This window comes from Chaetura pelagica, unplaced genomic scaffold, assembly GCF_000747805.2.
Source record: "Chaetura pelagica isolate M959 unplaced genomic scaffold, ChaPel_1.0 scaffold252, whole genome shotgun sequence".
Classification (NCBI taxonomy): domain Eukaryota; kingdom Metazoa; phylum Chordata; class Aves; order Apodiformes; family Apodidae; genus Chaetura; species Chaetura pelagica.
In genome coordinates, this window is record NW_009952359.1 from 538,032 (window position 1) to 551,004 (window position 12,973).

Sequence of the window (12,973 nt, forward strand, 5' to 3'; positions counted from 1 at the left end):
TTTCCCTGCCAAGTTTAGCAGTTCCAGTGCAGAAACATTAGTCAGGACACACTCTCCCCCAGATGTGTCTTGTTTTTCTTTTAAAAAACTCCACAACACTCAAACAGGGAAGGCTGAGCTGGAGGGTATGTAAAACTTGCATGCAAAGTGTAGCTAAAGCCGTGAGGTAAACAAATGGTACAAACCCATCAGTAATGAAAGGGTTTCTGTGTCCTGCAAGTTCAGTCACAGCATGGCATGAAATCTGCAAGAGGCCAAACAGAGGCCAGCAGGACTGAAGTGTTCAAAGCAGAGCTACCTGCATGTGAATGGTGGTAAATCACAAGGTGAGAGTTACAGTGCTCCTGTCCCTGAACAGGAAAAGAACAGGAACCCCACCTGGGTCCCAGCAGTGGGGTTGAGGGTTGCAGCAGGCTGGGAAGCCATGAGATGAGCCCCTCAGCACTGAGAGCTCCACAGCATCCTGCAGGGACCTGCTGGAGGGTCCTTGCCTGGCCCATAGTCCTTCCACAGGCACAAGTCAGGGCCGAGTCACTCAGGGTGCCTGGCAAGTATCGGCTGGTCCTTTTCCTGTTGGTTCTCACTCTGTGGGGAATGGGTGTTCTGGCAGGAGCGTTGCTGCTAGCTGCGAGCTGCAGCCAGCAGCTCTGTTGGGCTGGCCCACCAGGCAAGGTCCTTCTCGTGCAGCAAATCCCTCAGCAGCCCTCACTGCTGATGCTCACTGTCAATACATTGCTGGTATTTTCTCTTCAGATTATTAGTGCTGTGATCATCAGGTTTGGTGCTTTTTAGTGATGTTTCAGAGGAACCCTTTGTAAGCTCACAGGCTGAAACTAGCGGTTCTCTCTTCCTACACCAGTTAACAAAGCTTTCAGGAGTATGTTCAGTACCTGCAGGCTGCACCTAAATGTACCTGCCACTCCCTAGGGAGTGATGCAAGAGTTATCGGCAGAGCATAAGTGGGGAAGCCCATTCAAAGCATTCAAAGTGTTAATTTTCCTGCCCCCTCCCCACTTTTTGCTGCAGGGGAAAAGCTGCTGCTCTTCTGAGCACAGAAGCCGGTTTTCTTCTGCTACAGCTTCCTACAGTCAGAGTTTAAAACATCAGGACTTGTAAAGGAAATTCATCAGGGTCATCCCTACTGTTCAAATTAACTATTGCATAATCTTCTTCCCTAAGGGCAGATTTTGCAATGAAAACTTTATGTAAAGCAGCAGCCTGGCTTTACATGAAGTGATGCCACAGGGTTTTCGCTTGGAGCACAGTTTGTGAGGCACCTTCCAGCTTTGAGCATTGATGGCAAATGCTTTGTCTTCTGCCACACATGATCTTCTGCAAGAGTGCTTGGTGCCATCACTTGCTGCTGAACATGAAATATCCTGTTGCTGCTATTTTAGCAAGTGGTTGGCCAGCGCTGTGCTCCTCCTGTGACCTCAGTGACAGCTGTAATTAGCTAAAGTGGCTAATTACTGTGGCTCAGCTCCTCACTGCTGCATGCTTGTTGGAGCTGCTGGAGTTCCAGTGGAGTGGTGGTGGACCTTGATGTCCTGAAAAAGGTGACTTGTATGACCTGTGTCTCCAGCAGCCTCCTGCTCCTCAGGGCTGGGTTCTGCTGGGTTCCTCCCTGTCACCCTCCTCTGAGTGGATGTGGACAGTGAGCCAGTGGCAGTGACAGACCTGCTGGTGACAGTGACAGACCCATTGGTGGCCATGTGGGGAGTCTGCTGCCACACTGCTGCCCTGGCAGCCAAGCAAGGGACCTGTGGCTGCACTGGGGAATGAGCAGGGCCCACTGCAGTGGCAGCTCTGGCAGAGGTGCAGCCTGTGCTAGCCCTTGGCCCCAGCAGGTTCTACCCTTGCTCGCTGGGCAGCTGGCTCTGCTACTGAGCTGTACGGCTTCTGGGCAAACTGTGTTCTGGGGCTAAACATGTATATTGTTTCAAAAAACTTTACTGGACAGATTCATAGAAGAAGAACAAGTATTGAGAGCTACTGAGTACAAATCAGGGTGTCTCTGCTGTGCCCTCGACAAGTGGGAGCCCGAAGGCAAATGGAGGGGGTGGTCCTCATCTCTCACAGCTTAGACTTCGCACCCACTTTGACACTGGCTCATCACGTCGCCTTTGGCAAGTCATTTAACTTGCTTTTCTTATGTTTTAGCTTTAGTTTTTCCTTTATTAGTAATAATCTGAGTCTTCCTGCCTTGCAGTAGTGGACTGGTATGAAATAACATCTGCAGGGAGCTGGGATTGCCTTTGCAGCTCAGTCTCTTGTGCTACATTGCTAAGAATATGATAATATCAGATGCAAATCTTATTTTTTTTTTCCTTGGCCCTTTGGGAGCTACTGAGTAATACTTTGTTCCGTGGAGAGAGACTTCACTGTGTTCAGTGTCCCTGGCATTAGCTGGCTGTGACGTGTGGGAGCTCTTGGAAGCAGCTTGCTTGCCTTGAGAGACTTCTTGGAACTTGTGTGTTGTTGTGCAGACGCTGCTGGTTCACACAGCATTATCTGGAGAAATGGGTGTAGTGAGGTGAATGAGTGGTTTCCTTGGCAGAGGTAACCTGGCTTTCTGAGGTGAGCAGGAGAGCTGGGCAGCTTGTGGGCCAGCTGAAGTTCAACCTCCCCCAGGTCATCTGGTTCTAATGAGCCTAGAGTGGTTTTGGTACAGCTGACCATGGAAAGAGGAAGGCATGGAAAGAGGAGAGCAGGGTGTTAAGGGGTGGAGTAGCTCTGGCTGCTTGAGGCAAACTCTGTTTTCAGTGCTGCTCCCCAGGCAGACAGACGAACCCTGCCTGGACACGGCAGGATTCCAGCTTGCCCTCCTTAGCTCCCCTGGGAAGGGGGAAGTTAATATAGCTGTGTGTGCAGTTCAAAAGCTTTTTGCACAGCTGAGACCTGGACTTTAGTCATGTTTCTTATTACATAGAGTCCTAAAGCTGGTATGTTTTCCTGGTGTGCCTGTTGGTGCAACCGAGGTAGCACAGGTGGGCTGTTGGCCATCATGCCAGCATTGGCTGTCACACCAGGTCCTGGGGAGATGTGGGTGGCAGAGGTGGAGAAATGGGTTGTTGAAGTGAGCCCTCTTCAGTGCTGGTGAATCAAAAAGGATTCATCACCTCCTGACTTTGTCTGTGTAAGTGGGGGGGGGTTCATTTCTGTGCACGAACTGCATAATGCAATGAAAGGAACACAGGAACACAAGAAAGTTCCACCTCAACATGAGGAAGAACTTCTTTGCTGTGAGGGTGACAGAGCCCGGGACAGGCTGCCCAGAGAGGTTGTGGAGTCTCCTCTGGAGACTTTCAAGACCCATCTGGATGCGTTCCTATGTGATCTGCCCTGCGTGTTTCTGCTGCAGCATGGGGGTTGGACTTGATGTCCCTTCCAATCCCTATGATTTTATGAAAGCAGGTCTGAAAATGTGTCTTTCCAGTGTTGAGAAAGCTTCAAAGCACAGCAGTCTCTGCCAAACCTATTGAAGTAATTTTGCTCTGGCTGTTTGCAAGAAGAGGGCTAAAAAGTAGAAAAGGGGTTTTCTGCCCCTTCTCTGTGAAAGGCTGAGAAAGTTTGCTCCAAATTCCTTGTCTTTCATTTATTTTAAGCTGCCTGGAAAGATAAATTTTTTAGCTGCTGAAGACCATAGCTCCAGCATGGGGAATGAGCCAGTTGGAGTTGATGGGGCTGCTGAGATAAATTTTTCACTGCTGGGAAAAATAAAAGTCTGAGATGTGCTAACTGGATTTCATCTCTATCTGCTGGATATTTACTACAGACCTACGTTGGCTGGAGAGTGGAAAATGGGCAAAGGGAAACGTGCTGGGGGCTTCTGATGCTTACAGGGACAGAGTTTCTCCAAGGATGACCCCCCTATTGAACCAGCAAGGTTCCACACCAGATTTCCTGGCCTGGCTGTGTCTCAGAGGTGGTGGAAAGTGATGATTTGTAAGTGGATGTAGGGCCAAAAGGCAATTTGGAGTCAGAGAAGTGCACAACAGATGTTCCTTCCCTGGCTGCAGCTGGTGCAAAAGCTCCTGGTCCAGCCCTGTGCCATGGATGCCCTGTGCCATGTCTGTGGCTTTCCACCTCTCATCTTGGCCATGGGACATCTTGGCCTTGGCTTTCCCATTCAAACAGGGCAGCATGTCCTACAGGGCTGTCCCTTCCTTTGTTCCCAGCTTGATGGAAATCTGGCTTTGGGTGAGTGTCACCACAGAGCCATTCCCCAGGCTGTACCCTGCCTTAGGGTCCTTTTGCATTGACCAGGAGAAGATGAAGCTCTGGAAAGACCCACAGGCAGGCTCTGCACTGATCCAACCTGTTGGGGCTCTGCTGAAGGCTGCTTTGCCCTGCTGAGTATGGGCCATGCTGAAATGTGCCAGTCCTCAGCGTCAGGGCTGCAGCCCCCTTTGCACCAGACAGATGCTGTGGTAGATGAGAGTGAGTCTGGGCTGTAAGGTCCTGGTGCTGGTGGTCAGGTATGCCAGGGGTTCATCTGGCTGAGAACAAACCCTGCAAAAATAGTTTTCAGCTGAATTGTTGCCTAATTAAAGCAGTCAGAGGGTGTATCACAGCAGGCATGTGATGGTGCTTTTAGCTGAGGCAGTGCCATGGCCTTCATCCCCCACCCACATACAGGGTCCCTGTGTTCAGGGGGTCTTGGCCAGACTTGCCATTGTGTTTGGGGTCACAACAAGAGGGAGAAACAGTGTGAAGTAGTTGTGTCTGGGGCAGCTGTTCCACATGAGCCTCTAGCTCTGGTAATACTTGTCCTGTTTTGCAAGCTCTGTGCAGGTGAAAAGCTGGTCCTGGTCCTGGAGGGCTGAGAAGAGCCAAGAGGAGGAAAGGCAATGCCATGGAGACATTGGCTGGGGCTGCAGCCTGGGTGTCTTGAGTCCTTACTGGGCTGGGCCACTTCTGCAAGTTTTTTGTCTGCTGTACATGGATATCTTGTGACAGCGACAGTGCTGCCTCTGGTGTCTGCCTACCTACAGATTTCAAAAACCTTAAAATGCTTAATTCAATTTATCATGGTTAGTGTTTTCCTGGGAACAGCCTCAGAAGAGCTCAGAGTCCCTTCAGGCTGTCCCCAGTGGCAGCCAGCAGCACAGAGCTGGAGGATGCCATGAAGAGACATTGAGCTTTTCTTTCCGCTGGTTGGTGCAGATGGGGTTTTCCTTGCTGAGCTTTCAGTGCTTGAGCTGTTCTTGCCCCCCCCCTGCCCCACCCCCCACCATCCCTATGATTTTATGAAAGCAGGTCTGAAAATGTGTCTTTCCAGTGTTGAGAAAGCTTCAAAGCACAGCAGTCTCTGCCAAACCTATTGAAGTAATTTTGCTCTGGCTGTTTGCAAGAAGAGGGCTAAAAAGTAGAAAAGGGGTTTTCTGCCCCTTCTCTGTGAAAGGCTGAGAAAGTTTGCTCCAAATTCCTTGTCTTTCATTTATTTTAAGCTGCCTGGAAAGATAAATTTTTTAGCTGCTGAAGACCATAGCTCCAGCATGGGGAATGAGCCAGTTGGAGTTGATGGGGCTGCTGAGATAAATTTTTCACTGCTGGGAAAAATAAAAGTCTGAGATGTGCTAACTGGATTTCATCTCTATCTGCTGGATATTTACTACAGACCTACGTTGGCTGGAGAGTGGAAAATGGGCAAAGGGAAACGTGCTGGGGGCTTCTGATGCTTACAGGGACAGAGTTTCTCCAAGGATGACCCCCCTATTGAACCAGCAAGGTTCCACACCAGATTTCCTGGCCTGGCTGTGTCTCAGAGGTGGTGGAAAGTGATGATTTGTAAGTGGATGTAGGGCCAAAAGGCAATTTGGAGTCAGAGAAGTGCACAACAGATGTTCCTTCCCTGGCTGCAGCTGGTGCAAAAGCTCCTGGTCCAGCCCTGTGCCATGGATGCCCTGTGCCATGTCTGTGGCTTTCCACCTCTCATCTTGGCCATGGGACATCTTGGCCTTGGCTTTCCCATTCAAACAGGGCAGCATGTCCTACAGGGCTGTCCCTTCCTTTGTTCCCAGCTTGATGGAAATCTGGCTTTGGGTGAGTGTCACCACAGAGCCATTCCCCAGGCTGTACCCTGCCTTAGGGTCCTTTTGCATTGACCAGGAGAAGATGAAGCTCTGGAAAGACCCACAGGCAGGCTCTGCACTGATCCAACCTGTTGGGGCTCTGCTGAAGGCTGCTTTGCCCTGCTGAGTATGGGCCATGCTGAAATGTGCCAGTCCTCAGCGTCAGGGCTGCAGCCCCCTTTGCACCAGACAGATGCTGTGGTAGATGAGAGTGAGTCTGGGCTGTAAGGTCCTGGTGCTGGTGGTCAGGTATGCCAGGGGTTCATCTGGCTGAGAACAAACCCTGCAAAAATAGTTTTCAGCTGAATTGTTGCCTAATTAAAGCAGTCAGAGGGTGTATCACAGCAGGCATGTGATGGTGCTTTTAGCTGAGGCAGTGCCATGGCCTTCATCCCCCACCCACATACAGGGTCCCTGTGTTCAGGGGGTCTTGGCCAGACTTGCCATTGTGTTTGGGGTCACAACAAGAGGGAGAAACAGTGTGAAGTAGTTGTGTCTGGGGCAGCTGTTCCACATGAGCCTCTAGCTCTGGTAATACTTGTCCTGTTTTGCAAGCTCTGTGCAGGTGAAAAGCTGGTCCTGGTCCTGGAGGGCTGAGAAGAGCCAAGAGGAGGAAAGGCAATGCCATGGAGACATTGGCTGGGGCTGCAGCCTGGGTGTCTTGAGTCCTTACTGGGCTGGGCCACTTCTGCAAGTTTTTTGTCTGCTGTACATGGATATCTTGTGGAGCCATACAGCCACAGTGCTGCCTCTGGTGTCTGCCTACCTACAGATTTCAAAAACCTTAAAATGCTTAATTCAGTTTATCATGGTTAGTGTTTTCCTGGGAACAGCCTCAGAAGAGCTCAGAGTCCCTTCAGGCTGTCCCCAGTGGCAGCCAGCAGCACAGAGCTGGAGGATGCCATGAAGAGACATTGAGCTTTTCTTTCCGCTGGTTGGTGCAGATGGGGTTTTCCTTGCTGAGCTTTCAGTGCTTGAGCTGTTCTTGCACCCTCCCTGCCCCACCCCCGAAACCCCAAAGATAAAGGGCATGGCTTTGACCTGCTGTGGAGCATGTTTGGGTTTGCAAGGAGCTTGTCCCTTCCTGGGCTGTTTGATGGTATGGTCTTCACCTCCCTCCCTGTTCCCACCACAGCCTCCAGCTCTTGTCTCTGGGCTGTTACAAGAAGCAAGTTATGGTAATCACCATCAGCTGATGCCTCAAACATTTCAGCAGTAAAGTCACAGTATCTTTGCTCATCCTAATGCGTTTTTCCTGATGGAGTGGGTGGGCTCAGCATGATTGAGTCAGCTCAAATGCTTGACAGTTCCCACATGCTTCCTTTTAAACACCCACATGCCCTTCTCCTTTTTCATTTGTATGGTGTCAAGTAAATATCAGGGGAAGATGAGATTTATATATGCTGGTGAAATAAGTGCTATATGACATCAGTTAGGGTCTTGAACTGTGAGTCTTAAGAATTAAAATAAAAATCACAGAAAATGCAGGAAGAGTGTCACAAAGGGAGCAGAGATAATGTGTGGGATGAAGCTTGTGACTGCTGAGCTGTTACGACTGGTTTTTTTCCTAGTCTTTTCTGCACTTTTCCATCTCAAAGGAATCTGTGTGCCTTTTTGATCATAATCCATTTTGCAAGGTGAGCCAACTTGAAGCTGCCTCTGCTGACTGCCCTGGAGAATGTGTTCTCACTGATTTGTGTCTCGTTTCTCCTTCTCCAAAATCATCCTCTAGCTTCCCATCGGGCAGGAGCATAGTGGCACTTGCTGTGCACAGGGTATGTTACTGGGAGAGGCACAGAGACCTCTCCAGATAATTGGGTTAAACTCTTTGAAAGCTTAGTGCAGAACAGCAGGTTCTTGGAAGAACCTGCCTGTCCTTAACCCTGCCAGAGGCCAAACTGCAGCTTAGCTGCCTGAATGTCTTTATGCATCCTGGTGTGATGAGTCTTTACCATTTTTGTGAAAGCTGTTTCAAGGTTCTTGGTTCTCTGGGCACAGGGGATTTGGAGATCAGGGCTCCTTGGGTGAGGAGGGACTGTCTCTGTGTTCCCCTGTAGACTTCTTTTATGGGGAAGGGGCAAGTCAGTTAGTTGCTGGAGGAGCTGGTCCCTCTCCACTTGTCTTCAAAAATGTTCATTGCTAAAGCTAAAGTTACATACAATTAATCTCTTACTCAAAAGCCTTGAGGAAATACTGATTTTTAGGGCCAGAAGATCTTAAGAGCTTGTCTCCCCCTTGTAGGCAGCATTAGCCATAGATCTTCACCTGGAAAATTCATGCTTTTTGGTTAGATTGCTTTCTGAATAATTTGCATCTTGTTTATAAGTTTGGTGGGATCAAGACTGTATCCTGATCAGATTTTCCAACACTTTCTTCTCTCAGCATAATAGACGTGGAGTCTTTTAACTATTTCAGATTTTGACAGGCATTTATGTCACGTGGTGGCTGATTATAGCAAAGACAGACTCAGCTGTGTCAAGGATCTGCTATCCTGTTGGGTCATCTGAATTCTTATTTGCTGGATCTTATAATGTCCTCATCCCTATTACTTGGCATTTTCGCCTCAGCAAAAGTATAGTTTAGCTACCAGTTCTCTCATGACTTTCCTTTATGTTCCCTCCTGGGGAAGCAGATTTCCCAGATCTTTCCTATGGTTTCTTTCTTACCTGGCAAGGGATAGGTTTGAAATTGGAGTAGCTAAATGAAAGCTGGGATTGAAGCCCAGGGTGTGATCCTGGCCCTGCAAGCCTGATCCCAGGAAGGCAGGATTTCATCCAGGTCTGTGTCTCACAGATGTCCTTACTGACAGCAACATAATAAGCACTTGAATTAGCAAAGTGAAAATTACTTATCCTGCCAGTAAATTACCCTCAGATTTTAAAGTCTCACTTTCTGGGCTGTATTTATTTTTTTCATTTTATGAAAAATATGTTTGTGGTCAATGAAGTGCAAGTATCCCTTTATCCCTGCTGTGTAATTTACTTTCATTTGCTTCCTGTGGAGAGAGGAATTTGCTTCCTGATTGGTTTTTTGTTGTTTTTTTTTTCCTACAGAAAATGGTCTTTCTGACTGGAGAAATCAAACATATTTGGGTTTGCTTGAGGAAAAGAGCCAAGTGTAGACTAGATGTTCTCATTTATGTGAAGTTGTCTACAACAAGCTAATTACTAACTTGTCTACTGATGGCATCCAGGGAAAGACATCTGATGCCCCCTGATGATGGGAGCTGCTGGCTGCAGGGATGTTCCTGACATCCTTGCACTGGTGAATGTCACTGTTTTTTTAATCTGTGGGAAGCAATCCTCTTTCTGGGCAGCAGGAACCATGGTCTTTCTTCAGCCTCCTTCCCAGACCAGTATTTGGGATTTATTTTTTTTTTTTTTTTTTGTGGGTCAGGAGATCAAAAACACCAGGGGGCCTTTGCTAAATCTTTGTCCCAATTTTTGGAAGTTTTACCATCCATTGCCCTCAGAGTGGCTTTTAACAGATTATTGTGCCATTCAATCTTCCCTGAGGCTAGTGCATGGTACAGCAACTTAGTACTGGTCAGCACACTCATTTTTGTTTTGCTTGACCTGCTACATTTTTCCTTATGTTACAGGGTTTGCTGATGTCTGTTATAAAAAGCCAGAATGGAAGAACATCAGTTTGTGTACAGGTATAAATGTTGAGTAGCTCTGCTGAGGTGTTTCCTCCAGCTGGCATAGTCACATAATCTCATCTAATGTCACAGTTGGTATCTGGGTTTGCTTTGCCTTTTCACCTGGGAGTGTGGAGCCCTCAATCCTCCATCCCCGTGAGCCCAGCGCAGGCAAGGCAGGATGGAGAGGGCTGCAGGGACCAGTGTCCACATCTGAGGACTGAAGTGATGTACTGGTTTATTGACTAGATGTTTCTGATTTACTGATGAGATGCAAACAACTGGCCGTCAGTGAAGCATCAGGATCATTGTCAACAGCACAACAGGTCAACCCCAGTGCTGGACACTTAAAAAATGTTGTTAAGCACTGACAGATCCTTCTGTCCCTGATGCCCCCCGAGGGGACACGTGCCCACACAGGCAGTCAGTGCATACCCCCTTGTCCACCAGGAGGGTGAGCTCTCCATTTGTGCAGCAGGGCTGGCACCCTGCTGTCCTGGCAGAGATATTATTTTTTAAACAGCAATCTCACTAGCAGAAGGTTTTTGCACGGCATGTTGGTGAGCACCAGGTGAGCTTTGACACACTGCTCTCCAGGTCAAGGCTCCAGCCTCAGGTGCTGGCTTCCTGCTCCAGGGGGTCCCTGGGCTGCTCCAGCTCCTGTTTACTGTCAGAAGGGGCTGGGGGAAAGCTCCCTGCCCCCAGGGCAGGAAGAAAAGTTCTAGAAGCAGTGGTGGAGGAGTCAAGTTGGCTGACTGGAACGTGAGGGCAGAAGGAGCCATTCTTCCTGTTTTTCAGGGGGAGGTGAGGGAGATGATTCACCTCTTCTGCTCTGCTTTGCTCTGCTCTGGTGAGACCCCACCTGGAGTGCTGCGTACAGCTCTGGAGAGCACGGGAGAGACATGGACCTGTTGGAGAAGGTCCAGAGAAGGGCCCTCCACAAGGGCCAAAGTGGTGGAGCATCTCTGATATGAAGATAGGCTGAGATAGGCTCCTACTCAGTGACACAATATGTGGGGCTGTTCCTGATGTGCTGGGGATACTGCAGGGATTCTTTGCTAGACAAAGAGGCAATTGATGAACTAGGTCATAGCAGAAGGAGATGGTACGTGGGAAAAGCACCGAACAGAGGGGCTGCTCAAGAGGAAACCATTCCCTGTGGAAGAGGCAGCCCCAGGCCTACCTTGCTTGAGGGGACCTGTCATGCCTGTGCCCAGGTCATCCCGCAGGCAGAAGGGGCCATGGTGGGGGGTCAGGGCTGTGGGTCCCTTGGTCACAAGCAGTTCTGGGGCCTTGGTCTTGCAGGTGTTTGCCATGTGACTGGGTAAGAGGGCATGTGTCATGTTGATTTTGCTGGGACTGGATTGCTGCAGTTGTGGGACTGTCTTGTTGTGGCAGCTTTGGGGTCTGGCTATTTTCAGAGGTTTGTGCAGTTGTTCCCCTGTGTTGCAGCATCCTGAGTCTCAGCCTGGAGCTTGCTGGCTGCTCACATCAGGGATCCCTGCTGTGATGTCTGCTGCCCCACACCCCAACCCTCAGCTCTTCCTGAGTTCCTCACCTGCTTAGTCCTGCCACCACATCTGTCTGTCCCCGCTCTGCAGCTCTCTCTTTGGTTGGACTGTGGGTGGATATGCTGGCTGGTGCAAATGTATGTGTGTCTCAAGGCAGGTTCTGCCTCGCCATGTAGAAGCAAAGTAGCCATGAAATGATGCCTGGGATCAAGGGATGTTGATACAGCATTCTTGTTCAGTGCAAGACTTAGAGCAGAAGCTTAGGGAGGGCAAGCTTACAGTTGCTTCAAGCCTGGAAGCCTTTGTTGACTGTGTCTCGCCTGGTTACAGTTTGACAAAGCCTCTTCCCAGGCCTCAGGAGTCTGAACACCTGCTGTGAGTAGAAGGTGCTCAGACAGCTTTGTAGTGCTCCAAGAGTTGTTTAGAATTGTCCAGAAATAGGTGCCCTGTTTGCCTTACACTATCAGAAGCCCGTTTTCCACTCAGTTTGCCTCCCCTTCTTCTTTGGAAGTAATTAAAGGCAAGTGATGCGAGAGAAAGGGAAGGACAGCATATCCCTTTGGAGGAAAAAGTACCAGTCAGCACAGGTTTATGAAAGTCAGATCCTGCTTAACCAACCTGATCTCCTTCTGTGACAAGATGACCTGCCTTGTGGATGAGGGAAAGACTGTGAATGTTGTTTCTCTGGACTACTGTAAGGCCTTTGACACTGTCTCCCACAGCATTCTTATGCAAAAAGTGCTTGTGGCATGAATGGGCCTGCTCTTTGTTGGATCAAGCACTGGCTGGAGGGGTGGGCCAGAGAGTGGTGGTGAATGGAGCTAAGCCCAGCTGGTCACAAGTGGAGTTCCTCAGGGCTCAGTGTTGGGACCACTTCTTTATAACATCTTTATCAATCACCTCAATGAGCTAGAGTGCACCCTCATCAAGTTTGCAGACGATGCCAAGTTGGGAGGGAGTGTTGGTCTGGCTGAGGGTAGGGGGGCTCTCAGAGGGATTTGGACAGACTAGATCCATGGGCCGAGGTCAGTTGTATGAGCATGAACAAGGCCAAGTGCTGGGTCTTGCACTTGGGCCACAACAATCCCATGCAATGCTACAGGCTTGGGGAAGAGGAGCTGGAACACGGGTCAGGGACCCGGAGGTTCTCATTGCCAAGTGGCTGAATATGAGCCAGTGTGTGCCCAGGTGGCCAAGAAGGCCAGTGGCATCCTGGCCTGTATTAGAAATAGTGTTGCCAGCAGGACCAGGGAGGTGAGCATTGCTGAGGCCCCCCCTCGAGTCCTGTGTTCAGTTCTGGGCTCCTCAACACAAGAAAGACATTGAGGAGCTGGAGTGGGTGCAGAGAAGGGTAACTAGGCTGGTGGAGGCACTAGACAGCAAGTCTTATGAGGAGCAGTTGAGGAAACTGGGGCTGTTTAGTCTGAAGAAAAGGAGGCTGAGGGGAGACCTCATTGCCCTCTGCAACTAGCTGAAATGATGTTGTAGGGAGGCAGGTGCTGCTCTCCTCTCACAAGAGGGAACAGTCTAAAGCTGCATCAGGGGATGTTTAGACTAGACATTAAGAATAGCTTTTCCACTGAAAGAGATGTTGGAACGTGCTGCCCAGGGAGGTGGTTGAGTCATATGTTTAAAAGTCATATAGATGTGGTGCTTGGGGATATAGTTTAGGGGTGAATGTGGTAGAGTAGGGTTAAAGGTTGGACTTGATGAACTTACAGATCTAAATGATTCTATGATTCTGTGAA

At 49.3% G+C, this 12,973-nt stretch overlaps 1 protein-coding gene across 1 annotated transcript in view; it reads right to left on the reverse strand.

Annotated features, from left to right (window-relative positions):
- DPP7 (dipeptidyl-peptidase 7) overlaps window positions 1-11,057 on the reverse strand; it is a 46,774-nt gene extending 35,717 nt beyond the window's left edge. The window contains exon 1 of the mRNA XM_010007889.1: window positions 10,898-11,057. Within this exon, the coding sequence (XP_010006191.1) occupies window positions 10,898-11,057 (160 nt within the window). The remainder of the gene's footprint in view (window positions 1-10,897) is intronic.
- Between the last annotated feature and the right edge of the window lie 1,916 nt (window positions 11,058-12,973).